At 45.6% G+C, this 25,770-nt stretch overlaps 1 protein-coding gene across 1 annotated transcript; it reads right to left on the reverse strand.

Moving 5' to 3' along the window:
- Nucleotides 1-71: 71 nt before the first annotated feature.
- On the reverse strand, nt 72-24,715 carry EXOC3L1 (exocyst complex component 3 like 1). Its single transcript, XM_075189460.1, has 13 exons — nt 24,588-24,715; nt 23,047-23,207; nt 22,476-22,695; nt 21,128-21,836; nt 18,504-18,621; nt 17,289-17,414; nt 8,056-8,156; nt 7,669-7,779; nt 6,409-6,550; nt 5,397-5,519; nt 2,837-2,992; nt 1,688-1,812; nt 72-1,202 (listed from the first exon to the last, which is right to left on the reverse strand). Exons 1-13 carry the CDS (start codon nt 24,598-24,600, stop codon nt 1,016-1,018), a joined length of 2,292 nt encoding a protein of 763 aa, XP_075045561.1. The 5' UTR covers nt 24,601-24,715; the 3' UTR covers nt 72-1,015.
- Nucleotides 24,716-25,770: the final 1,055 nt, after the last annotated feature.

Below are 25,770 nucleotides of genomic sequence, written 5' to 3' on the forward strand. Positions count from 1 at the left end.
TAAAACATAATAACTTACAATCAACAGGAATCTTAAGATATCTGATAAAATAACTACAATTTTACACCACATTCTATTAAAAAGCCTTTATTTATTTATTTACTTAGGATGTAAAACTTCTTTTTCATTTCTTTAAAAAAAAAAAAAAATTCTGTTTGTTATTGTTCGCTATATCTATTATTTTCTACAGCTTTATTGTGAAGAGCAGGTTCAGAAAAATGTGATGACTACATAACATGTAGTCTGTAAAAAAAGGGACATTAAACCATGCCCACTTTTACTCATTAGCATAAGAAGTGGAAACACGATGGCATAGAAAACGGCGTGCAAGGCAAGTCATCCCTCCTCTCAGAGAATAACCCTCTATATCTTTATTAAGCAGAATATATGTGTGAATTCTAGAATAGCAATTAGTCATGTTTTCTGGATCTCTCTGTATGAATTATTCTATTATACCCACCCCCTAGTTTAGGCATTCTCCCCAAGAACATACTTCCCAACATTTAAAAAGGTACAAACTTGGGATATAATAGGTATCACTCCCAACCATTTATTCATAGGTGGTTTAATTATCTTTCTGCTGGGTCTAACCAGCGTCATCCAGGACCTATAGATCCTACCAGCGTTATCCAGGACCTATAGATCCTACCAGCGTTATCCAGGACCTATAGATCCTACCAGCGTTATCCAGGACCTATAGATCCTACCAGCGTTATCTATGATCTGTAGGCAGATAAGAGAGAGCGAGGTAAGAATGCCGATACAGAAGTGATGTGTTCGTGTAGGCTCCATCTGAATAAGGTTGCAGCCCAAGAACCTCAAATTTAGCTCAGCTATTACATTGTATATTGATATTGCAGAGTGGTATACACAAGTGAACATTATTATAATTAGTATGTATTTAACATGTAACCTTTGTCTCAGGTGTGTTATTTAAAACAGTATTAACACAGTACGCACTTTATTTCCTGGCTACTTGTCCTGTCTCCTGTACTGAGGTCTTGGCTGCAAGAGATCAGGCACATGAGCTGGGGTGAAGGCAGAATGGATGTGCAGGAGCAGGAACAGAGATGTTAATAAAAACGGGGCGATAGTCTTCAGGAAGCGACAGGGCTTGACGTTGCATCATGCTCAGTACCGTGTGGCGGAGATCACGGTTTACGTCACCCCTCAGCTCCAGCAACGCCAGCACGTGCTCATCACTGGGTAGAGAAATAGACACCAACTTTTATTATATAGTATAATTAGTAGGAAAGTATTATATAATATAGCACTCGGGCTTTGATACACCACACAATGGTTATATATAGCAGCTATAAAACGGACAACCTCAGGCTTGTTCCCACAGACTATGAGATATAAAGACTGCTACACAAAATGCCAGGAAACACCACATAAAATACACTAATAATTCAATTTCTCTAAATAAAGCATATTTTACATACACAGCCTAATGGTGCAACAAACGAATGAAAAATGATTCAACAAAATGTCAATTACTATAACCTTCATCCCATTGCTGTAAGCCTCCATCAGTCATTCATTAGTGGGGATATGAGAACTGTAGGGCTAAGTGGGAGACTAGGATGACTTAGGAACAGACAGCAGAAGGATTGAGAGTGTTAAATAGAGGTTCCCATGCACGGACTGATACATAAACATGGCAGTAATGTTACCCCTCATTCACCTGATATCCGGAAATGTGGTCATTAATTCAGATACTTCTAGACTGACCAACGATGGATCTTTCAAGACAAACAATTTTTGAAGAGAGAAGATGAGGGGGGCGCAGAGAGAAGAATCCTTCAAGCCCTGCACAAGAAGCAGAAAATGTAGAAACTTCACTGACACCAGCAACAGGCAGATCAGTTATAGAATTACATTTTCTGTCAATCAATTGCTCCGCCAACTGATCTGGATATATGATGCTGCCCCACTCAGTGTTATTAGCAGTGATATTGGCTAACGAACCTCCTAATGAATGATTATAATCCAATCCACATAAAACCAGAAATGTTGGAAAATGCAGCGAAAGATGACTTATCGGCTTCTGTATGGTTTTCCCCATTACTAAGCATGCTGACCCAAGTGGCCCCTCACCCCCCTATTACCATGCATCCCCAATCCTCTGCCCCTCATCCCCCCACTACAACGTGTCCCCCGTCCTCTGGCCTCATCCCCCCACTACAACGCACCCCCGTACTCTGCCCCTCATCCCTCCACTACAACGCACCCCCGTACTCTGTTCCTCATCCCCCCCAGTACAACGCATCCCCTGTACTCTGCTCCTCATCCCCCCCAGTACAACGCATCCCCTGTACTCTGCTCCTCATTCCCCCAGTACAACGCATCCCCCGTACTCTGCCCCTCATCCCCCCAGTACAACGCATCCCCCGTACTCTGCCCCTCATCCCCCCAGTACAACGCATCCCCCGTACTCTGCCCCTCATCCCCCCAGTACAACGCATCCCCCGTACTCTGCCCCATATCCCCCCAATACAACGCATCCCCCGTACTCTGCCCCTCACCCCCCCAGTACAACGCATCCCCCGTACTCTGCCCCTCATCCCCCCAATACAACGCATCCCCGTACTCTGCCCCTCATCCCCCCAATACAACGCATCCCCAATCCTCTGCCCCTCATCCCCCCACTACAACGTGTCCCCCGTCCTCTGGCCTCATCCCCCCACTACAACGCACCCCCGTACTCTGCTCCTCATCCCCCCACTACAACGCATCCCCTTACTCTGCTCCTTATCCCCCCACTACAACGCATCCCCCGTTCTCTGCCCCTCATCCCCCCACTACAACACACGCCCGTACTTTGCTCCCTTACCATTCTATGGAGAGCAGATCCCAGCTCCGTGGCATCCATGTACATCCTCTCCGACAACTGCTGCCTTTCCCCAGAGCTCCTGCACACCAGTTTGCTGTGCATCAACGCTTTGACGTACTCAATGGTTATCATCCTCTCAGTCTGTGCCAGTAGGTACTAGGGAACAGGAGAGGTTATTGGTCTCTAGGACACAGGACCCTGGTTATTTTCCCTGCAATGAGGGTAAAGGAAAGTGAATCTACTTTGACATCACATCTAGATCTTACTAGACTCAAATACAGTCAAGTCCATAAATATTAGGACATCAACACAATTCTCATATTTTGGGCTCTATACACCACCATAAAGGATTTGAAATGAAACTAACAAGATGTGCTTTAACTGCAGACTTTCAGCTTTAATTAGAGGGTATTTACATCCAAATCAGGTGAACGGTGTAGGAATTACAACGGTTTCTATATGTGCCTCTCACTTTTTAAGGGACCAAAAGTAATGGGACAATCGACTCCAAAGCCATTTCATGGATATGTGTGGGCTATTCCCTCATTATTTCATCATCAATTAAGCAGGTAAAAGGTCTGGAGTTGATTCTAGGTGTGACATTTGCATTTCGAATCTGTTGCTGTCGACTCAATACGAGATCCAAAGAGCTGTCACTATCAGTGAAACAAGCCATCATTAGGCTGAAAAATCAAAACAAACCCATCAGAGAGATAGCAAAAACATTAGGTGTGGCCAAATCAACTGTTTGGAACATTCTTAAAAAGAAAGAACGCACCAGAGAGCTCAGCAACACCAAAAGACCCGGAAGACCACGGAAAACAACTGTGGTGGATGACAAAAGAATTTTTTCCCTGGTGAAGAAAAACCCCTTCACAAGAGTTGGCCAAATGAAGAAGACTCTCCAGGAGGTAGGTGTATATGTGTCAAAGTCAACAATCAAGAGAAGACTTCACAAGTGAATACAGAGGGTTCACCACAAGATGTAAACCATTTGTGTGCCACAAAAAACAGGAAGACCTGATTAGGGTTTGGCAAACATCTAAAAAAGCCATTACAGTTCTGGAACAACATCCTATGGACAGGTGAGACAAAGATCAACTTGTACCAGAGTGATGGGAAGAGAAGAGTATGGAGAAGGAAAGGAACTGCTCATGATCCAAAACATACCACCGCATCAGTGAAGCATGGTGGTGGTAGTGTCATGGCGTGGGCATGTATGGCTGCCAATGGAACTGGTTCCCTTGTATTTATTGATGATGTGACTGCTGACAAAAGCAGCAGGATGAATTCTGGTGTTTCGGGCAATATTATCTCTTCATAGTCAGTCAAATGCTTCAGAACTCATTGGACGGAGCTTCACAGTGCAGATGGACAATGACCCGAAGCATACTGCAAGAGCAACCAAAGAGTTTTTTTAAGGCTAACAAGTGAAATGTTATGCAATGACCAAGTCAAGCACCTGACCTGAATCCGATTGAGCTGCATTTCACTTGATGAAGACAAAACTGAAGGGAAAATGCCCCAAGAACAAGCAGGAACTGAAGACATTTGCAGTAGAGGCCTGGCAGAGCATCACCAGGGATGAAACACAGCGTCTGGTGATATCTATGCGTTCCAGACTTCAGGCTGTAATTGACCGCAAAGGATTTGCATCAAAGTATTAAAAAGTGAAAGTTTGATGTAGGATTGTTTAGTTTGTCCCATTACTTTTGGTAAGTGGGAGGTACATATAGAAACCGTTGTAATTCCTACACTGTTCACCTGATTTGGATGTAAATTCCCTCAAATTAAAGCTGAAAGTCTGCAGTTAAAGCACATCTTGTTAGTTTCATTTCAAATCCATTGTGGTGGTGTATAGAGCCCAAAATATGAGAATTGTGTCGATGTCCCAATATTTATGGACTTGACTGTATGTTAAGATTGAGCCTTAAATAGAACATATGGATCTGTGTCCAATTTAATTGCTCACACAGGTGGCCATATTGGACAGGTTTGTCTGATTAGTTGTCAGACTTAATGGCCAAATCCCAGGAGACGACGGTAGTGCAGTCAGCAACAACATATATAATGATCGCAGTCACTGGCTGCATGAATCTTGTCTGAAGAAATTAAAATTAAGATGGATTTCAAACTTTCTCGGCTAGTTTTGGTAGTTGATGAACTTCTACACACGTATTTCACAGGTGTACGGAACACTGGAACACCTCAAGCAGAATGTAAATGAAATATTACAGAGAACCAACAGAGACTATGGTAGTAGTGAGAGTAGGAAATATTATATGTCCCATTATGATCCACATTACCTGGGAAACATTGTTTGGAGCCATTTTCCCACTTTGTTCCCCATTAAATTACCTGGATAACAATAAAGTGGAACCACTTCCAAAGAATTTTTATTTCCAGGCAGATTTGTTTATATTCGTTGTGCGTGGAGGAATATATATATATATATATTTCATTTAAAACTAACAAGCATCAATTTTTCTAAGAGTTAGAAGCTGATAGCATTACTCTTCTCAGAGGGATGACCCTGCAGGGATATAATGCAGACGCTCACCTGACATACAGGGGCTCTGGCCTTGGACAGGTATTGGCTGAAGTTCTCCATCTTCTCACAAATTATGTGCACAGTATCTGAGCCTGTCAGCCAACAGCGTGATGGGATCTCCCGAAACAGAGGCTGCAGGAATATACAGAACACTTTATAATGAGAAGTAGAAGTTTTGCAAATAACAAACTTTTCATATTACACTGCCACAAAATCTCCTGAGTTCCTGCACTTTCACATTTATTTAACAGGCCATTAACCTAGTTACTCTGCATGACCTCCCACTGCGCTCCCCTACCGCTCAGCGTCCTCCGTCCCTGCACTCCCCTACCCCTCAGCCTCCTCCGTCGCTGCCCTCCCCTACCCCTCAGCGTCCTCCGTCGCTGCCCTCCCCTACCCCTCAGCCTCCTCCGTCGCTGCCCTCCCCTACCCCTCAGCCTCCTCCGTCGCTGCCCTCCCCTACCCCTCAGCCTCCTCCGTCGCTGCCCTCCCCTACCCCTCAGCCTCCTCCGTCGCTGCCCTCCCCTACCCCTCAGCCTCCTCCGTCGCTGCCCTCCCCTACCCCTCAGCCTCCTCCGTCGCTGCCCTCCCCTACCCCTCAGCCTCCTCCGTCGCTGCCCTCCCCTACCCCTCAGCCTCCTCCGTCGCTGCCCTCCCCTACCCCTCAGCCTCCTCCGTCGCTGCACTCCCCTACCGCTCAGCTTCCTCCGTCCCTGCACTCCCCTACCGCTCAGCGTCCTCTGTCCCTGCACTCCCCTACCGCTCAGCGTCCTCTGTCCCTGCACTCCCCTACCGCTCAGCGTCCTCTGTCCCTGCACTCCCCTACCCCTCAGCGTCCTCTGTCCCTGCATTCCCCTACCCCTCAGCGTCCTCTGTCCCTGCACTCCCCTACCCCTCAGCGTCCTCTGTCGCTGCCTTCCTCTACTGCTCAGTGTCCTCTGTCCCTACACCCCACTTCTGGATAAGAAGTGATGCTGCATTTATAGTGTCAGTCAGGATTTGATTTGCATCTGTTAGATACCTGGAGCTCTGTCTGAAGCTCATCCAGCAGGAGGTGAGACGCCTTATTCTGGGTCTTGTTCAGCGATGCTGGCAGACAGGGAGCTGCTTTCCTGAACAGGGGACTGCTTGACACCTCCGACTGCAGGTACGAGATAGAAGAGCTGCAAACAATAGATGCCCTGACATGATCACAGGACCCTGGTACCATAAGGTCCACACCTGTGTCCGAGAAGTCCCTCTCTCTCTGCCCTGCTTCATATCTTACGTATCCTAGTAGCTGCTTAGCTGGGATGGAGTTACACCTGCAGCTGGTGAGCGATGTCCCTCCCATAATACCAAATATATTATAATAATGCAAAATAAAACCATCCCTGGCAGTTGTCAGGAGAGAACTAAACCGTGTAAACCTTGTAATTCTCACCAGCTGCAGGCAGTAGTATTGTGTTGGTACATGGGAAAGCTGGCGAGTCTCACCACTGTCGGGATTATCCCTTGATGTAGTGGGTGAAGCCAGAAGGCTTTTTGCTCCATAGACTGATAAACGCGCTGTGAGTTTGTATTGTATGTATGAGTCACAGTCAGGTTGTTGGGGGTAACAGGGGCCCTGGCCGCGGGTGGAGGTTACGGGGGCCCTGGCCGCGGGTGGAGGTTACGGGGGCCCTGGCCGCGGGTGGAGGGTACGGGGGCCCTGGCCGCGGGTGGAGGGTACGGGGGCCCTGGCCGCGGGTGGAGGGTACGGGGGCCCTGGCCGCGGGTGGAGGGTACGGGGGCCCTGGCCGCGGGTGGAGGTTACGGGGGCCCTGGCCGCGGGTGGAGGTTACGGGGGCCCTGGCCGCGGGTGGAGGTTACGGGGGCCCTGGCCGCGGGTGGAGGTTACGGGGGCCCTGGCCGCGGGTGGAGGTTACGGGGGCCCTGGCCGCGGGTGGAGGTTACGGGGGCACTGGCCGCGGGTGGAGGTTACGGGGGCACTGGCCGCGGGTGGAGGTTACGGGGGCACTGGCTGCGGGTGGAGGTTACGGGGCACTGTGTAATAATATATGAAGCATGTTAGGATTATAGTTATTGCTAGTGATGATTAAGATTATGGATTGTTGACTCTAAATTCTTGGGTTAAACATTATAAGCAGCGTCAGAGACATGAGCAGAGTTGTTATAATTAAATGTTGTGTGAATTATTTTGGGGGATTTAAACTCGGGATAATCCTTGGTGTATTTCCACATAATTTCTCTTGTGAATTGCACCAGACCCACTGTCTCCATTATATATTACAATACGCACCTTAAAGCACAGCATCCATTTATAACGGCCAGTAGGTAGCATAAATAATACGTTGGATATGTTCTGTCCTTCATATGCTCGATTCCATATTTCACCAGCGCCTCACGTAACCTGGAGAGAAACATAACATAGGTTGGAGAAGTTGTCACCAGTCTGGTTCCTAACAACAATGTGTAATGGGAAGAAACATCCCACAGAAGAATAATTGAGTTTATATATAGATGGTGATCCTGAGACATGCTACAATGGCGGGAGTTAGGACTTATGGCAGCAGTCAGTGATTTTCCTCCATGCTTACAGCTGCCCACCATGCAGGAGGACTCCCCGCAGCATTTCTACGCAGCGACCATGTCACGTCGCCATATTTATACAGTATGAACACTTTACCTGACCAGACAGTTCTCCATTTCGTACAGTGCGGCGTTTCTTACACGATTCTCCAGGTTCTCCCCAAGGACTGCCACCAGCTGCACATTCTCCATCAGCATCTGTCAGAGGTGGTAAAAAAAGGTTTGGGAGGAGCAAACTTAATTTTACTAGATAATTATTTAACCAAAGTCTCAATGATTAGAAGAGATCAGTACACAATAGAAAGTAATAATCATGTATTTCTATGAGTGGAAAACAAGCGATTTGTGAAAAGTCATCAATATAAGTGGATCAGACCTAAGCAAGGCATATGGGAAGTTGTCCAGTATAGTGTCTTTAAGACTGACACAAACAAGCACATAAAGTACTATAATAGTATCGTTCTTCTCCCAGTGTCGGCTGTTATACCACTATATGCAACCACAATCCCCACTCCACAGCCAGTGTACATGCCAATCCCATATGCCCCATCCCAAATAATGAGTGCTCACCCAAATCAAACAACAGTATTGGCCACTTTGCTTCTGCTCACAGTAACTTTTCAGTCCAAAATCAGCAATCAGATCTTTTCATTTTTCAGTCTCGTGTCAGTCTGGAAGTCTCTGCAGTTATGACTGTTCTAACATGTCCTCTGTTTTTATCCCACGTTTCAGCGTCAGACACTACATCTGGTCTTCCCATCTGTGTCTCACATCACACTCCTCCCTGGCCATGTTTCACCACTGGCTAATGCAGGCACAGTTATTGCCATAGACCACTCTCCTTATTTCTTCTTCAGGAATGAAGATTCCCTGCAGTAATTTCTTCTGCTCTTTCCTTCCCCTCTCCATAAGCAGGCCTCTATGTAATTGAATTTTCTGGACGTCCAAAGGTAAGTAGAGGTCATCACAAAACAAAGGATGGGGCCAACATTGTGTCAAACTTAACAGAAAAATCTAAGAACCATTATGTAAGCTCTATATCAGGGGTGTCCAACCTTTTAGCTTCCCTGGGCCACATTTACAGGCGGGCTGGGCCGCATGCGGCCCGCGGGTTGGACAACCCTGCTCTATATGATTAATAATGATCAAGTGGCTCCAACTACTCTTACCTCTTTGAGTTGACCACAATCTCAGTCATGACACTAAAGAACCCTTCCACAAAGTAGAACAACCCTGGCAAAAATCTCATACTTTTCATGATTCCTCATATATATGGCTATCTACCTGGATCCTCTGATATCATCTCAGCTGAACTCCTGGAACCCAACAGTCTGAAGTTATCAGAACCTGTGGGCACTGAAGAGCCTCTGCTGTTTTATCTGATGCCAGCCTTATACTGTTCTCCCTCCTCTGGTCTTCGCCTGCTGCCAGCTCTTCACAACCTTCATCCTCCGACCTTCTGCTGACGCTAGCTCTTGCAGGTCCATTCTTCTAATGTCTTCCTCCTGATTCTTCTTATGCTACCCACCTTCAGAAAACTTTGGTCTCACCAGATGTCCTTAGATTACTGTCGCCCATACCACCCTGAGATCCAGTCTCTTCCCATCGCTCCTCTCTTCTGGACCTCCAGAACTCACCTCAATCTCCTCATGGTTTTGGTCTCACACATGACAATCTCCCACCCTCCATTTTTCCTCATAGACTATTTACATCCTTTTCGCTTGTATACTACCCATTGTTACACTTTAAGTTACTGCATGCTGTATCTCTAATAGTATCTATTGTTGCACTGTAAATTACTGTATGCTGTACTTTTATTTTATTTCATTATTCTTTTTTTATACTTTATTCTGATATCTTTCTCTGCAGACTGCTTGCCCCTAATTCTGTTAGTTGATTATCACATTTCCACTGTCTCCCTTGCTGCCTCTAGTCACTTCCCCTGCCCCCTCTCTTCCCTACTGGCATCCTCACAACCTGTGGATCACCCACCAACCACCCCTGTACCCTCCATTCCCCTCTCTCTCACTAAAGCATCCTCTTTTATTCCTTCTTTCTTAACCCCCCTTTTCATCTTCCATGCCTCCTTGCTCACATCCCATACCAATACTGTCCCCCTGCCCTATTCTGCGTCCTAGATCCAGCACACCCTTGCGCACCTGTAACCCTGCTCTCATCCACATTTCCCCACTTCCCACTCTCCCTTTCTCCTGTGTCCTTTGGAATGCCAGATCCATCTTCAATAAACTGCCCTCTGTCCATAATCTCTTCATCTCTAACTCTCTTAACCTCTTTGCCATCACCGAAACCTGGCTCTCCACCTTTGACATAATTACCCCTGCTGCCCTCTCCTAAGGGGGCTTTTCCCTCTCCCATAATGTCAGGCCTGGTGACAGCAGGGGCGGATCTAGAAAACGACTACCAGGGGCGATTTAGGGGGGGGGGCGATTTAGGCCCCGCCCCTTTCTAACAGTTTAGGCTGCCGACGGCTGCACAGTATGTGCAGGTCCGTCCAGCCGTGACAGGCAGGGACAGCGTGCTGTCCGGCTGCTCTGATTGTGTAATCAGAGCAGCCGGGCAGAACACTGTCCCTGCCTGTCACGGCTGGACGGACCTGCACATACTGTGCAGCCGTCGGCAGACAGTGTCTGCTAGGGGGGGCGATCGCCCCCCCCCCTGGATCCGCTACTGGGTGACAGTCCTGGTGGTGACGGGGAAATCCTCCTGTTCCCCACTTGCTTGGTCCATTTCTTCCCTGCCAAACCTTCCCTTATATTCTCCTCCTTTGAGGTCCACTTCATCTGTCTCTTCCAACCTTTTCATCTCCGCATCGCAGTCATTTACAGCTCCCCTGGCTACACCTCCAAATTCCTTGATAACTTTGCAGCCTGGCACCCCCATTACCTCGTCAGACCTCCCACCCATCATTCTGGTGTTAGGAACCCCTCCAACCAGTACAGCAAAACCCGGAGTCTGCGCTGAAAGTCTGGTGTTCACTGTTGCCCCTAGTGGTGGAGACAGACTTGGCCGCAGACTAACAGAGGGTCGTGAAATGTGTACCGGCTGGGGAGAACCCAGGAAAGCAGAGTGAAGTCCAGGCAAGGGTTGAGGGCCGGCAGCAGACAGCGTATCCAACAAACAAGCTGAGGTCAGGGGTCATGAGCAAAATAGGCAGAGTCCAATAATCCAAGCAGGGGGTCATACACAGGAAATCAAACGGAGTATCCACAGGTCAGGGACTAGGAAGCAGAAGCAGGAGCAGGTCAGCAAGACTAACAGAGAAGCTATAACCGGCAGTGAGGCTCAGATCTCACTGCCTTAAATGGTACTAAGAGCCAATCAGCACAGAGGAGGACAGCTGACAATCAGCCTCAGGAGGCAGCTAATTAATTGCTAGCTAGAACTAGCATAGGTAATAACAAACCAGGAAGCATGTATAAAAATATAAATTAACCAGTTTAAATCATATGAGAGCTCCCTCTGGTGTTGGAGGATGTCCCTACACCCTCCTACATCTATGCCACAAGGATAATAACAGAGCATAGAAACTAAAGCACACGCCCAGCTGCTAATTCACTCCAGGATGCGGCGCAGCGCCGCGGCTCGTGACACCTGGGCAACTTTAACAACCCCATCAATAACCTCTCTCTAACCCAGGTTCCATCAAGCTTCTTCCTCTTTCCGTATCTTTTGGCCTATCATAACGGACCTCCTCTCCCAAACATTGTCTAGGCCACACTCTTGACCTTGTCTTCTCCCACCTTTGTTCTCTCTCTGACTTCTCAATATCTCCATGCCCCTCTTTCTGACCATCATCTCTCCTTCACCCTCTCCTCATCTCCCTTGCCTCTACCCTCACCTGAAACAAACACACTCCCACTCTGCGTAATCTAGAGACCCTTGACACTGCTGTCTTTTCTTTCTCACTTGAAACTCTCCTTTCCCCTTAATCACACTGACCTATCGCAACCTGGCATTCTACCTCTTCAACCACACTCTCTCTTCTGTCCTTGACTCTGTCTGTCCCGCCACACCTGTTTCACTCTGTCGTTCCAACCCCCAACCTTGGCACTCTAAACTTACTTAAGTTTCCTGAAAATATGTTCACGTTCTGCTGAACGCCACTGGAGCAAATCTTGTTCCATGGCAGATTTTCTTCATTTTAAGTTTATCCTCTCCTCCTACAGTTCTTCCCTCTTCCTAGCCCAGTGTTGGCTAACCTGTGACACTCCAGGTGTTGTGAAACTACAAGTCCCAGCATGCTTTGCCAATATATAGCAGCTTATTGCTGGAAGAGTATGCTGGGACTTGTAGTTTCACAACACCTGGAGTGTCACAGGTTAGCCAACACTGTCCTAGCCAAACAATCCATCAAATCTCTCAATATCTTAGTCACCCACCTCTGTCGTCTCTTTGCTAGTTTAAATTCTTTACTCTCCCCTTCCCCTTACACTGAATTTTGCACCTTCTTCAACTCCAAAATAGATGCAATCACAAACAAAATCTTCTCCTCCCACAACTCTCATACTGCCCTGGCTTCACCCCCCCATTGCCCTCCAACCATCATCCTATGTGCTCCTCCAGCCCCACCTCGAGGGAAGAAGTCCATTCTATAATCTTGTCCTCTCTCCCTCCTCAATCCCATTACCTTCCACCTCCTTACAATCCCATCGCCTACCGCCTATCACTCTGCTCCTTCCCTTTAGATTCTGAGCTCCCGTGAACAGGGCCCTCGAGTCCTTGTGTCCTCCTCCGGTTATCTCTCCCCAGCCTCACTTTTGCACTTCTACACTAGGCCCTGCCCTTGGTTCTCCTCTTACTTGCCTTAGCGTCTCCATCACTGTGATCCTGTTAGTCCGCCCACATAGCTGGTCACAGGTTCAGCTTTAGCTCAATCCCCACCTCTCACTAATACCTCTATGCCATGTGCACCTGTTCTCAGCTGAGTTGGTTTAATTGCACTTTGTTTTTGTACTGCTCTGTCTGCTGTTCATGTATTGTCCATGCTCTATGTACAGCACTGCAAAATCTTTGTGGTGTCATAAATAAGATAATCATAAATAATAAATCACTGGAAAAGTTCTGAACACTGACAAACAAACATATTTTTGACCTGTCATCTTCACTCAGACTTCTAACCCAAAACGCCTATTTAAAACATTTAAAATCGATTCTCAGCCCTCTTGTCCCAAACCCTCTGATGACAATCAGTGCCCAAGATCTTGTTTCCTACGTCAAGAACAAGATTGACAAGAGCCAACATGAAGTGGTTCTCTCTTCCCCAATTCCTTTCCTGTACCCTCAGCAACCGTATCGTCATTTCATCCCACAAATGAAGAGGATGTATCTAATCTACTCTTCTCATCCAACTCTAACACCTAGTATTCAGTAATTACACACCCCTCACACAACCTAATGGACCCACTCCAGTCAGCCTTTCATTCCCAACATTTTACAGAGACTGAACTAAGGGCGTCAATGATTTGATAACTGCTAAATATAAAGACCATTACGCTCTTCTAATACTTGTGGATCTCTCTGCTGTAATTGACATAGTTTACGACTCTTGTCTCATACAAATGCTAAATAACCTAGGTCTTCAGGATACTGTCCTATCCTGGTTCTCATCCTACTTATCAAACCAGTCCTTCAGTTCCCATTTCTCTGGATCCACCTCTGCTGAGTTTCTCCTATTAGTTGGAGACCACAAGACTCAGTCCTAGGTCCTCTGCTATTCTCTATCTACACCACTTTTCTTGGAAAACTAATAAGCTCCTTTGGATTTCAGTTATCTCTATATGGATACCCATATTCATCTATTCGTATCTCTCACCATTTGTGTTGCCCGGTGTTACTGAATGTAACACCGGGCATTTATCTTGGATGTCCTCTCTCCACCTCAAACTCAATCTTTCAAAAACGGTGCCAATAACATTCCCATCAGTCCATAGAAGCTACCTAAGTGATACCTCTTTATCTGTGGACAATATGAAGATAAAGCCTGCCCCTCAAGCTCACTGACAAGGTGTCACCCTTAACTCAGAACTGTCCATTCCCTCTGTATCCAAATCCTGTTACATACATCTAAGAAACATTTCAAGAATACACATATCTTACACAAGACACTGCATTTAATATCTCCTGCATTGACTCCTCACCTTACTGATCTATCCTGCACCAGACTCTCACCCGTACAATCTACTTTGTGGACGAAGGCTAAACTAATTTTTCTCATAAAACGTTCGTCTACTACTGCTCTGTCAGTCTCTATATTGGTTGTCTGTATTTTACTGAATCCATTATAAACTACTTCTACTAACATACAAGGCCATTAACAAAACTGCACCAACATACATCTCCTCACTTGTCTCAAATTATCTCCCAACTTGACCCCTCCCCATTCTGCCCAAGATCTGCGCCTCATCCACACATTACCCCTAACAGGATCAATATATCCCCACTTTCCCATTGTTATCTGTCTGATCTAACAAGCAATATGTGGCATTTACCCTCATGTATCAAACTCTTGTTTCCCTATAGATTGTAAGCTTGTGAGCAGAGTCCTCTTTCCTCTTTGTCTGTTTAATACTCATTTGCTTTATTAAGGTGTTTTATTCCACTTGTAAAGCACCACTATAGTCCCATGTACATGACGACGACCACCTCTACAGTCCCATGTACATGACGACGACCACCACCTCTACAGTCCCATGTACATGACGACGACCACCACCTCTACAGTCCCATGTACATGACGACGACCACCACCTCTACAGTCCCATGTACATGACGACGACCACCACCTCTACAGTCCCATGTACATGACGACGACCACCACCTCTACAGTCCCATGTACATGACGACGACCACCACCTCTACAGTCCCATGTACATGACGACGACCACCACCTCTACAGTCCCATGTACATGACGACGACCACCACCTCTACAGTCCCATGTACATGACGACGACCACCACCTCTACAGTCCCATGTACATGACGACGACCACCACCTCTACAGTCCCATGTACATGACGACGACCACCACCTCTACAGTCCCATGTACATGACGACGACCACCACCTCTACAGTCCCATGTACATGACGACGACCACCACCTCTACAGTCCCATGTACATGACGACGACCACCACCTCTACAGTCCCATGTACATGACGACGACCACCACCTCTACAGTCCCATGTACATGACGACGACCACCACCTCTACAGTCCCATGTACATGACGACGACCACCACCTCTACAGTCCCATGTACATGACGACGACCACCACCTCTACAGTCCCATGTACATGACGACGACCACCACCTCTACAGTCCCATGTACATGACGACGACCACCACCTCTACAGTCCCATGTACATGACGACGACCACCACCTCTACAGTCCCATGTACATGACGACGACCACCACCTCTACAGTCCCATGTACATGACGACGACCACCACCTCTACAGTCCCATGTACATGACGACGACCACCACCTCTACAGTCCCATGTACATGACGACGACCACCACCTCTACAGTCCCATGTACATGACGACGACCACCACCTCTACAGTCCCATGTACATGACGACGACCACCACCTCTACAGTCCCATGTACATGACGACGACCACCACCTCTACAGTCCCATGTACATGACGACGACCACCACCTCTACAGTCCCATGTACATGACGACGACCACCACCTCTACAGTCCCATGTACATGACGACGACCACCACCTCTACAGTCCCATGTACATGACGACGACCACCACCTCTACAGTCCCATGTACATGACGACGACCACCACCTCTACAGTCCCATGTACATGACGACGACCACCACCTCTACAGTCCCATGTACATGACGACGACCACCACCTCTACAGTCCCATGTACATGACGACGACCACCACCTCTACAGTCCCATGTACATGACGACGACCACCACCTCTACAGTCCCATGTACATGACGACGACCACCTCTACAGTCCCATGTACATGACGACGACCACCTCTACAGTCCCATGTACATGACGACGACCACCTCTACAGTCCCATGTACATGACGACGACCACCTCTACAGTCCCATGTACATGACGACGACCACCTCTACAGTCCCATGTACATGACGACGACCACCTCTACAGTCCCATGTACATGACGACGACCACCTCTACAGTCCCATGTACATGACGACGACCACCTCTACAGTCCCATGTACATGACGACGACCACCTCTACAGTCCCATGTACACGACGACCACCTCTACAGTCCCATGTACACGACGACCACCTCTACAGTCCCATGTACACGACGACCACCTCTACAGTCCCATGTACATGACGACCACCTCTACAGTCCCATGTACATGACGACCACCTCTACAGTCCCATGTACATGACGACCACCTCTACAGTCCCATGTACATGACGACCACTACAGTCCCATGTACATGACGACGACCACTACAGTCCCATGTACATGACGACGACCACTACAGTCCCATATACATAACGACGACCACTACAGTCCCATATACATAACGACGACCTCTACAGTCCCATATACATAACGACGACCTCTACAGTCCCATATACATAACGAAGACCTCTACAGTCCCATATACATAACGACCACTACAATCCCATATACATAACGACCTCTACAGTCCCATATACGTAATGACCACTACAGTCCCATATACGTAATGACCACTTGTATAAACACTGCAGAAAAATCGATGTGGCATAAGACAGGAAGAGCTCTGACACATCCAAAGTAATTTTGTATCCAAAAAATCTTTGTGATATAAACCCGCTTACTAAATTATAAGCGTATTTACTGATCCATTCACCACCTGAATTAGATGCAAATAGTCAGAGACTGGTTTATTCAATCTTAGCATCATCTTTAGCATTTTTAAAGGGAGATTTACGGTCATGACTTAACTCGTTCTTAAAGATTTAGCGGAAATGATTTCTTATATATTTTCTTCTCACATAATATTGTACGCGTTATATAAAAGTCAGCGGTAAATAAAGTCTACCATATGGTACAGAGACATATTATTCTTTACTACAGTTTTGATGTATATTTATGTAACCTATATTTGGATATGTTGTCCCCAATACACATGAATGGAGAGTGTGTGATTATATGAGGGAGACAGAAATAATGATTAATGACCATGAAGTATAATAATAAATCTACCACCATATAACATCGTTTGCACATATTATTCATACAATGTGTTTATTCTCTGAGGTCCCAGTGATTAGATACCATGCAACACTGACTGAAGATATTACTTGGACTCACCTGCATGACTATCTGCTGAAGACTAGACATATAACATCCGTCCTGGTCCTTATCCGGCTCCTGATCCCTCAGCCAGTCAGAAAACTCCACTTCTAAAGCTTTGTGTATCCACTGACTCAGACAAGCCTGGAATACAATACAGCGACACACCACCACCATAAGGAACTTATTATTCAGCCCCTGTGATAACCTCGTTTTTCTTATGAGGAATCAGATATTTGTTAGTTTGGAAATCATCTTTAATGATTTCATCAGAGATCAGCAGGACTGGATTTGTGGATAGGCCATGTTATTCTGAGCTATGGCAGAATGATGTCCGGGACAGTGGCAGACCCTTTTTTCCCCCCCTCTTTTATCTTTTATTTGGGTTTTATCTCTGCTGGGGTGACACATATTTCTGGGAATATGTACCTAGCAGCATAATACAATTCCAGGTAGAAAACATGTACTTCCTTTATACACATGGAATGCGCTGGAGGTTGGGTAGACCCATGAAGGCGTGTGGCGATGACAGGAGAAGTGGCAGACTGCAGTCCATGTATCAGGATTCGAACCCAGGGCTTCTGCCTCTGTGGACTGCTGCTCTACTGACTGAGCTATTCTGGCTTCTGGACAGTTCCTGTGTTCCAGTGATCTCCCGATGCTCCACCATGCCTTAGCTCCACCCCCTGATTTCCTATAAAAGCCTGGCCAGTCCCAGTGATCTCCTGATGCTCCAGCATACCTTAGCTCCACCCCCTGATTTCCTATAAAAGCCTGGCCAGTCCCAGTGATCTCCTGATGCTCCAGCATACCTTAGCTCCACCCCCTGATTTCCTATAAAAGCATATCCAGTTCCTGATTATTGTGCTCCTTGCCTGTGATCTAGCTCCTGTTCCTTCTCTTACCTGCAGACATCTACGACTAGTGTACCAACCTCGGCTTGCCCTCAACTTCACTTCTTACTTAACATTGGACCTCATTGCCTGTCTGTGTAACGTACCCAGCTATGTTTGACCATTCTTATCATCTAATCTCCTGGTGGCCAGCCTTCCTCCCTGCCACCGGGCTCCAATCCAGTCTCTGGACCGTGACACCATGGTAAGTTGGGTAAAGGGGTCTAACAATCTAAACCAGGACCTATAGATCAGGGACACAGATCCAAGGTAAAGCCTCACATAACAGTAACAAAACAAGTTAGTGGCAAATCCTCATATATGTGCACATAGGTCTCACCCGCAGGCTGCGCGTGTAACGACTTAGCTGATCCTCCATCATTTCAGGGGGAATGAGGGATCCCAGCTCCTGAAGGTCAACCTCCGTTGATAGATCAGGATGTCCCATCAAGTCCTCGCTGGAAAAATATACCACTTTAATATAAATCACCAGGAAAAACAATATTTGAGAGACCCGTTATCCATTCCTCACTTATAGTTCGATGATAGTAACCTGGACATAGGTAAAACATTGGTGTGAAAAGTGTTTTGTTTTTTTATTCCTCAACTATTTCAGACAAGAATATTAGAATTGTAAAATAATCATCATCACACACCGTAATATTCCTCCAGCTCACACTATTCTTGTTTCTAATACTAATGGTGTAACTACAAACTGATAAAATATTTGAAAGCACAGAGGGCCTGGGACCTAAGGGCGAACATGTCCTATAAGAGTCCCCTCAGCCAGGATCTGTAGTGATATATTCAGACAGGAATTTGTCAGCATTTACAACTGACAACAGAAATGTGTATATAGCTCAGGTACCTGTGTCAGATTGGTAATGATGTAATTAGTGTGATGTAGTGTTGGGTGGTGTTATAGGATGGAGATACTGAGGATAACAGGATGTGTATATAGATCAGGTACCTGTGTCAGATTGGTAATGATGTAGTGTTGGGTGATGTTATAGGATGGAGATACTGAGGATAACAGGATGTGTATATAGATCAGGTACCTGTGTCAGATTGGTAATGATGTAGTGTTGGGTGATGTTATAGGATGGAGATACTGAGGATAACAGGATGTGTATATAGATCAGGTACCTGTGTCAGATTGGTAATGATGTAATTAGTGTGATGTAGTGTTGGGTGATGTTATAGGATGGAGATACTGAGGATAACAGGATGTGTATATAGATCAGGTACCTGTGTCAGATTGGTAATGATGTAATTAGTGTGATGTAGTATCAGGTGATGTTATAGGATGGAGATACTGAGGATAACAGGATGTGTATATAGCTCAGGTACCTGTGTCAGATGGGTAATGATGTAATTAGTGTGTTGTAGTGTTGGGTGATGTTATAGGATGGAGATACTGAGGATAACAGGATGTGTATATAGATCAGGCACCTGTGTCAGATTGGTAATGATGTAATTAGTGTGTTGTAGTGTTGGGTGGTGTTATAGGATGGAGATACTGAGGATAACAGGATGTGTATATAGCTCAGGTACCTGTGTCAGATTGGTAATGATGTAATTAGTGTGATGTAGTGTTGGGTGGTGTTATAGGATGGAGATACTGAGGATAACAGGATGTGTATATAGATCGGGTACCTGTGTCAGATGGGTAATGATGTAATTAGTGTGATGTAGTGTTGGGTGGTGTTATAGGATGGAGATACTGAGGATAACAGGATGTGTATATAGATCAGGTACCTGTGTCAGATTGGTAATGATGTAATTAGTGTGATGTAGTGTTGGGTGATGTTATAGGATGGAGATACTGAGGATAACAGGATGTGTATATAGATCAGGTACCTGTGTCAGATGGGTAATGATGTAATTAGTGTGATGTAGTGTTGGGTGATGTTATAGGATGGAGATACTGAGGATAACAGGATGTGTATATAGATCAGGTACCTGTGTCAGATTGGTAATGATGTAATTAGTGTGATGTAGTGTTGGGTGATGTTATAGGATGGAGATACTGAGGATAACAGGATGTGTATATAGATCAGGTACCTGTGTCAGATTTGTAATGATGTAATTAGTGTGATGTAGTGTTGGGTGGTGTTATAGGATGGAGATACTGAGGATAACAGGATGTGTATATAGATCAGGTACCTGTGTCAGATTGGTAATGATGTAATTAGTGTGATGTAGTGTTGGGTGATGTTATAGGATGGAGATACTGAGGATAACAGGATGTGTATATAGATCAGGTACCTGTGTCAGATTGGTAATGATGTAATTAGTGTGATGTAGTGTTGGGTGATGTTATAGGATGGAGATACTGAGGATAACAGGATGTGTATATAGCTCAGGTACCTGTGTCAGATTGGTAATGATGTAATTAGTGTGATGTATTGTTCCAATAACAGGGTGTTTACTTGTAATCAGGTTTTTTTTCTAATTGAATTGGGGCTATGTTCTGTAGAAGGGGTATGTATATCCTAAGGTCTGGAGTTAAGGAGGAGTCAAATTCAAGTCTTCTAGTAGTGAAGGACACATCTCAGACCTCCTGACAATACCCAAACCCCATCCCTGACCTCCCAGCCCAGCCACATTCAGACATCGGTAAAGATACGGTTAAGTGTGATGAAGCGTTGGGTAGTGGAAGAGGTGATACTCAGGCTAATAGGGATGTTTATATAGATCAGGCAACTGTATACAATCCAGATTTACAGTGCTTGTTCTGTAGGATATCAGCATAAAATATGGGCTAAAACTGGTGTTATAAAGAGGATGACATACAATGGAATTAATACATTCTAATGCAAAAAACTATAATGGTTATGTTAAAAGGGGGAGTAGTATAAAGAGGAAACACAGTACTTAGATTAGTTGATGGTTCGGAATGGAGCCGAGGTCAGAGAATTCTTTCCTAATATATCATGTCTAGGACACGTGAAGACACGGTACCTGGGGTAGATGATGATCATCCAGTGGAGCACGCAGTACATAGCAGTATGAGGAAGGTCCTGACTTAGGATATCACGGACATGCCGGGAGAGGGCACGATGACACATTAAGGCCACAGCCCGACACAGATCATAGTGAGGCGGAACACACGGTGCTAGAACAGAGGACACAGACTGAAGCTCTTCCACAACTCTACCCTGAAGCTCCTTCAAATGTTTTGCCAAATCTTTTGCCTGTACATTCTCCCCCACCGGCCCAGACCCCATTAATCTCTCACAAACACCCTTATCCAGGGCTTGGAAGAACCTCTCTTTCCAGAGTTTGGGTCGACCCAGTGGCTTCCAGAGCTGTTGGGGTGGACCTCGCAAGTCTTCAACATCCAGAAATTCCTCTCGCTCAATTATACGTACAGCGGAGACTAAGATAGAAGGGTCAGAGCTTGCCACGCTCAATGCCGAACTTGCCAATGAGAACAGAGTATGACCCAACCCCTCACTCAGATCCTGAACCCCAGCAAAAAACTGTTGCACTAGATCTGCTGCTTCTGCACTTTGCTGCACATAGCAGCTGGAACCCACAGATGGTCTGACCCTTTGTAGTCTGTACAATACATCATCCCTAAGGGTTTCCAGATCCCTAAGGTTGATGTGAGCCTTCAGAAGATGGTGCTTTTCAATAAGATCCCGAGTCTGGTCAATCATCTTAGGCACTGTGTACAGAGAGAGACAGGAGCTGTAATACTGGGATAAAAAGGCTTAGTAATGACTAATTGGCTTGTCTTGTATACTGAACTTTGTTATAGACTAGAAAGTAATGTCACCTATATTACCACCATATTCTCAAATCTATACAGCACCCTTCAGGTAATTGGTTCTGCCGTTACCTATAGCTGCTACATTCACCTAGACTCTTAATCCTGCATTGTAAAAGGGCCCAAACTAAAAACCATCCTATGAACACACCATACAGATACATCCTATTTGTACACACAGAGGATCAGGACTGATTGCTATACGCTACTAATAGTGTAATATTCAGGGAAAGTACATAAAAGAAATCGTATTATATCTAGAAAACAAACATACTGCATGGTAAAATCTTCATATATAGCCCCATGTTCTGCCTTTATTGCCCCTCTCCAGGTTACTAGCACAATACAGGATAGCCTGTGATGTAAAGATTATCCGAGCCGTGACCACCCTATGTGTCCATTAAATGGCCAACAAAGGAATAATTTGTTAATTCAAGTTAATCAGGTGCTTTAATTTTAGGAAATTAATCTTGTGAGTTAGACTTTTCTAGGAAAACTTGGGGCACTATTCATGTCCACCTTCATCCGATCTCTTACCTGTGTAGATGTACGGGAGACTTTGTATGACCACAGAAAGCTGGACATGCTCCATCACAAGCTGTTCGATAGGCTGTAAACGGATTCGTGGGTCTGCACCGGTCCGCCAGACGTCCTGCGCTTTGCTGAGAGACTGCTGGATATGATGGACCTCAGTGTATGCCACTCGCAGCTGTGATAAACCATGTTCCACCCCTTCAAGGTAGGACTGCAATGCGGACTAAAGCACACAGAGCAAACACACAGATGTAGTGGAGTCATTTATATATGCTGAAGTACAATAACCCCATTACCCAGAATGGCTTCCAGAGGTTCCTATTCCCGGGATCAATTCTACTGTGGAGCTGGTTCAACAAAACGACTACATCACGTGTACATTTCCCTCCAGTTACTGATTAGCAGGAGATGCAGAAATGTTGGGACAAATGGTGATATAATGTTACAGAATATAAAAGGATACGACGTTTCCATCCCATCTCTTACAGAATATCCCCTGAAAGTTCATCTCACAGCAGTGAACACAAGAGGTTATAATGGAAATAAACTTCTCTATCCATAATCTGCCACTTACCTTCAGCCGAGACTGTATGGAGTTATTACGCTGTGTCTCCCGTCTCCGATACTGGCCAAGATGTACCAGCTGGTCAGGACGGCAGAATATCCCAGAAGCCCATTTTAGAGCAGCGCCTCTTGCCAAACTCTCTGCTTTCTCAAGGGCCAGCACCTCGCTGTCTGTCACATACATGATAACACGCATGGTACATGAGAAATAAGGATTTACTCCAGCACCCCGCTGTCTGTCACATACATGATCACACGCATGGTACATGAGAAATAAGGATTTACTCCAGCACATCGCTGTCTGTCACATACATGATCACACGCATGGTACATGAGAAATAAGGATTTACTCCAGCACCCCGCTGTCTGTCACATACATGATCACACGCATGGTACATGAGAAATAAGGATTTACTCCAGCACCCCGCTGTCTGTCACATACATGATCACACGCATGGTACATGGGAAATAAGGATTTACTCCAGCACCCCGCTGTCTGTCACATACATGACATCACACAGCCCAGTTGTATCCTCGCTGAATGTGGATAAGGTGCAGAAATGCGTCTCACTATTTCTACATCATAAGCAGTAGTTACAATTTGTGTTGCAAAATATTTAAATGAGTTTCAAGGGGTGGAGACTGCACATTTGGGGGCGTGGCCTCAGAACAGACGAAGATGGAGTGTTAAAAATTTCTGGTTGCAGAAGGCTATTTTGTTGGAAGACTATATTTTCCATCTGAATGACTGGTAATTATAACCAGGAATTTTATACGTAAAAGAACATATCAATGTGGTAAAAACATCACAAGAGTAGAAATTTGTCCCATGGCAGCTCCAATGTAAACTCGCTAACTTGATACATAAAAAAAAGACAGAAATGAGCAGCTGAAATTAATGAGGGGGCGGTCCTAAAATGATAGGAGGAGGGACTTTAAGTGACATTTTTACATATCCACTGGGGCCTCTCCTGAAAATGGTGACGCACTTTATAATGAGTTCGGAGGGAAACTGACACATGCACATAATTATATCCACTGTGTAACCTCATATTCCTGAGTCATGATGTAGGGAAATACTGTGTAGTTTCTATATAGATTAGATTAACCACAATGCTTGTTTGACTCTGTAAATGAAATATAGTTGGGAAATAAAGAACACGCAGAGAATAGATTAATGGGAAAAAACATCTGAAAAATCTGAATATATTATTATCTGTCATTCGTATCTCTCCATTTGTCAACAGCCAATTAACCCACAGACATGTTTTTGGGAGTGTGAGTAAACCCACGCAAACATGGGGAGGACGTACAAACTCCACAGAAAGGGCCCTGGTTGTAACTGAAGTTATGACCGCAGCATTGAATGAAATATATAATTATATACACACATATATACATACACACATACAGTATATCCACCGCTGTGCCCATAAATGATTACATGCATGTGTAGATGAAGTTATCTTAGGACCTGTATAACACAATCTATGCAGTAACATGTGGCATGTGTGTTTAGGTCACCCAGTATGATGGAGGACAGAGACTCACCTTCCACAGACATGCTCAGCCCGTCTCCCTCCGGTCACTGAGGACAGGGCTGGTGTACGGCTGCATCCAGCACAAACATCCTCTGCAGAGAATCAGTTCCTCACATAAGCAGGATGTAGGAGGGGATCCCACAGGATAGAGATGAGTGCAGTTACATGACACAGGGGGGGAAAATCACAGTGCAGTTATTACATGATACAGTGGGGGGGGGGGGGTGGGGGGGGCATGAGTGCAGTTATTACATGACATGGGGGGAGAACATCACAGTGCAGTTATTACATGACACGGATGGGGGGCACATCACAGTGCAGTTATTAGTTATTACATGACACGGATGGGGGGACATCACAGTGCAGTTATTACATGGCACGGATGGGGGGACATCACAGTGCAATTACATGACACGGATGGGGGGGCACATCACAGTGCAGTTATTACATGACATGGGGAGGGAACATCACAGTGCAGTTATTACATGACACGGATGGGGGGACATCACAGTGCAGTTATTACATGACATGGGGGGGGGGGACATCACAGTGCAGTTATTACATGACAGGAAGGGAACCATTGTAGTTATTATATTACATGGAGGGTAAATGGCATGTCAGCATAGAATTCCAAAGTAAACCTGCAGCAAAGGGCAACAATTAGAGGTTTCAAAGCGAAATGTAAAAGACATGAGTAACGAGATCAATTGACTGTGGTGCGACCAGTTTCCGCAAAACTGGTTTCACGAGAACTCCACAAAGCAGGACGCAGATCATATACCACTTATCACACCTGGAAATTCACAATTGCAAATAACACAGGCACTACCGGGCCGTGGAGGAAGTGTGTATGGTCCGATGAATCCTCCTTCACCGTGTCCTCGACAAACTGACAAGTATCACAACTCAGAACTCTACAGCATTTAATGCTTTTTCCTGTCATGGTTTGATGCAAATTTTCCCTCAGAAGGGAAGAGCAATGCTAACCGCTACTAAAGTGGTATTGTGTGACCCTTTTCATCTATGTTGCAGCATGATTCCTGACAGGGGAGGGGGGTGTCCTCCAGGATGACAATGGCCCTATACAAAGGACATGTTGCCTAATGTTGTGATGCACATGTCACTGATGTTATCATGTTATGGCCTTTTCAGTCACCAGATCTGACCCCAACCATGTACTTATGGGATATTCT

Source organism: Mixophyes fleayi, chromosome 10 (assembly GCF_038048845.1).
Source record: "Mixophyes fleayi isolate aMixFle1 chromosome 10, aMixFle1.hap1, whole genome shotgun sequence".
Lineage (NCBI taxonomy): Eukaryota > Metazoa > Chordata > Amphibia > Anura > Limnodynastidae > Mixophyes > Mixophyes fleayi.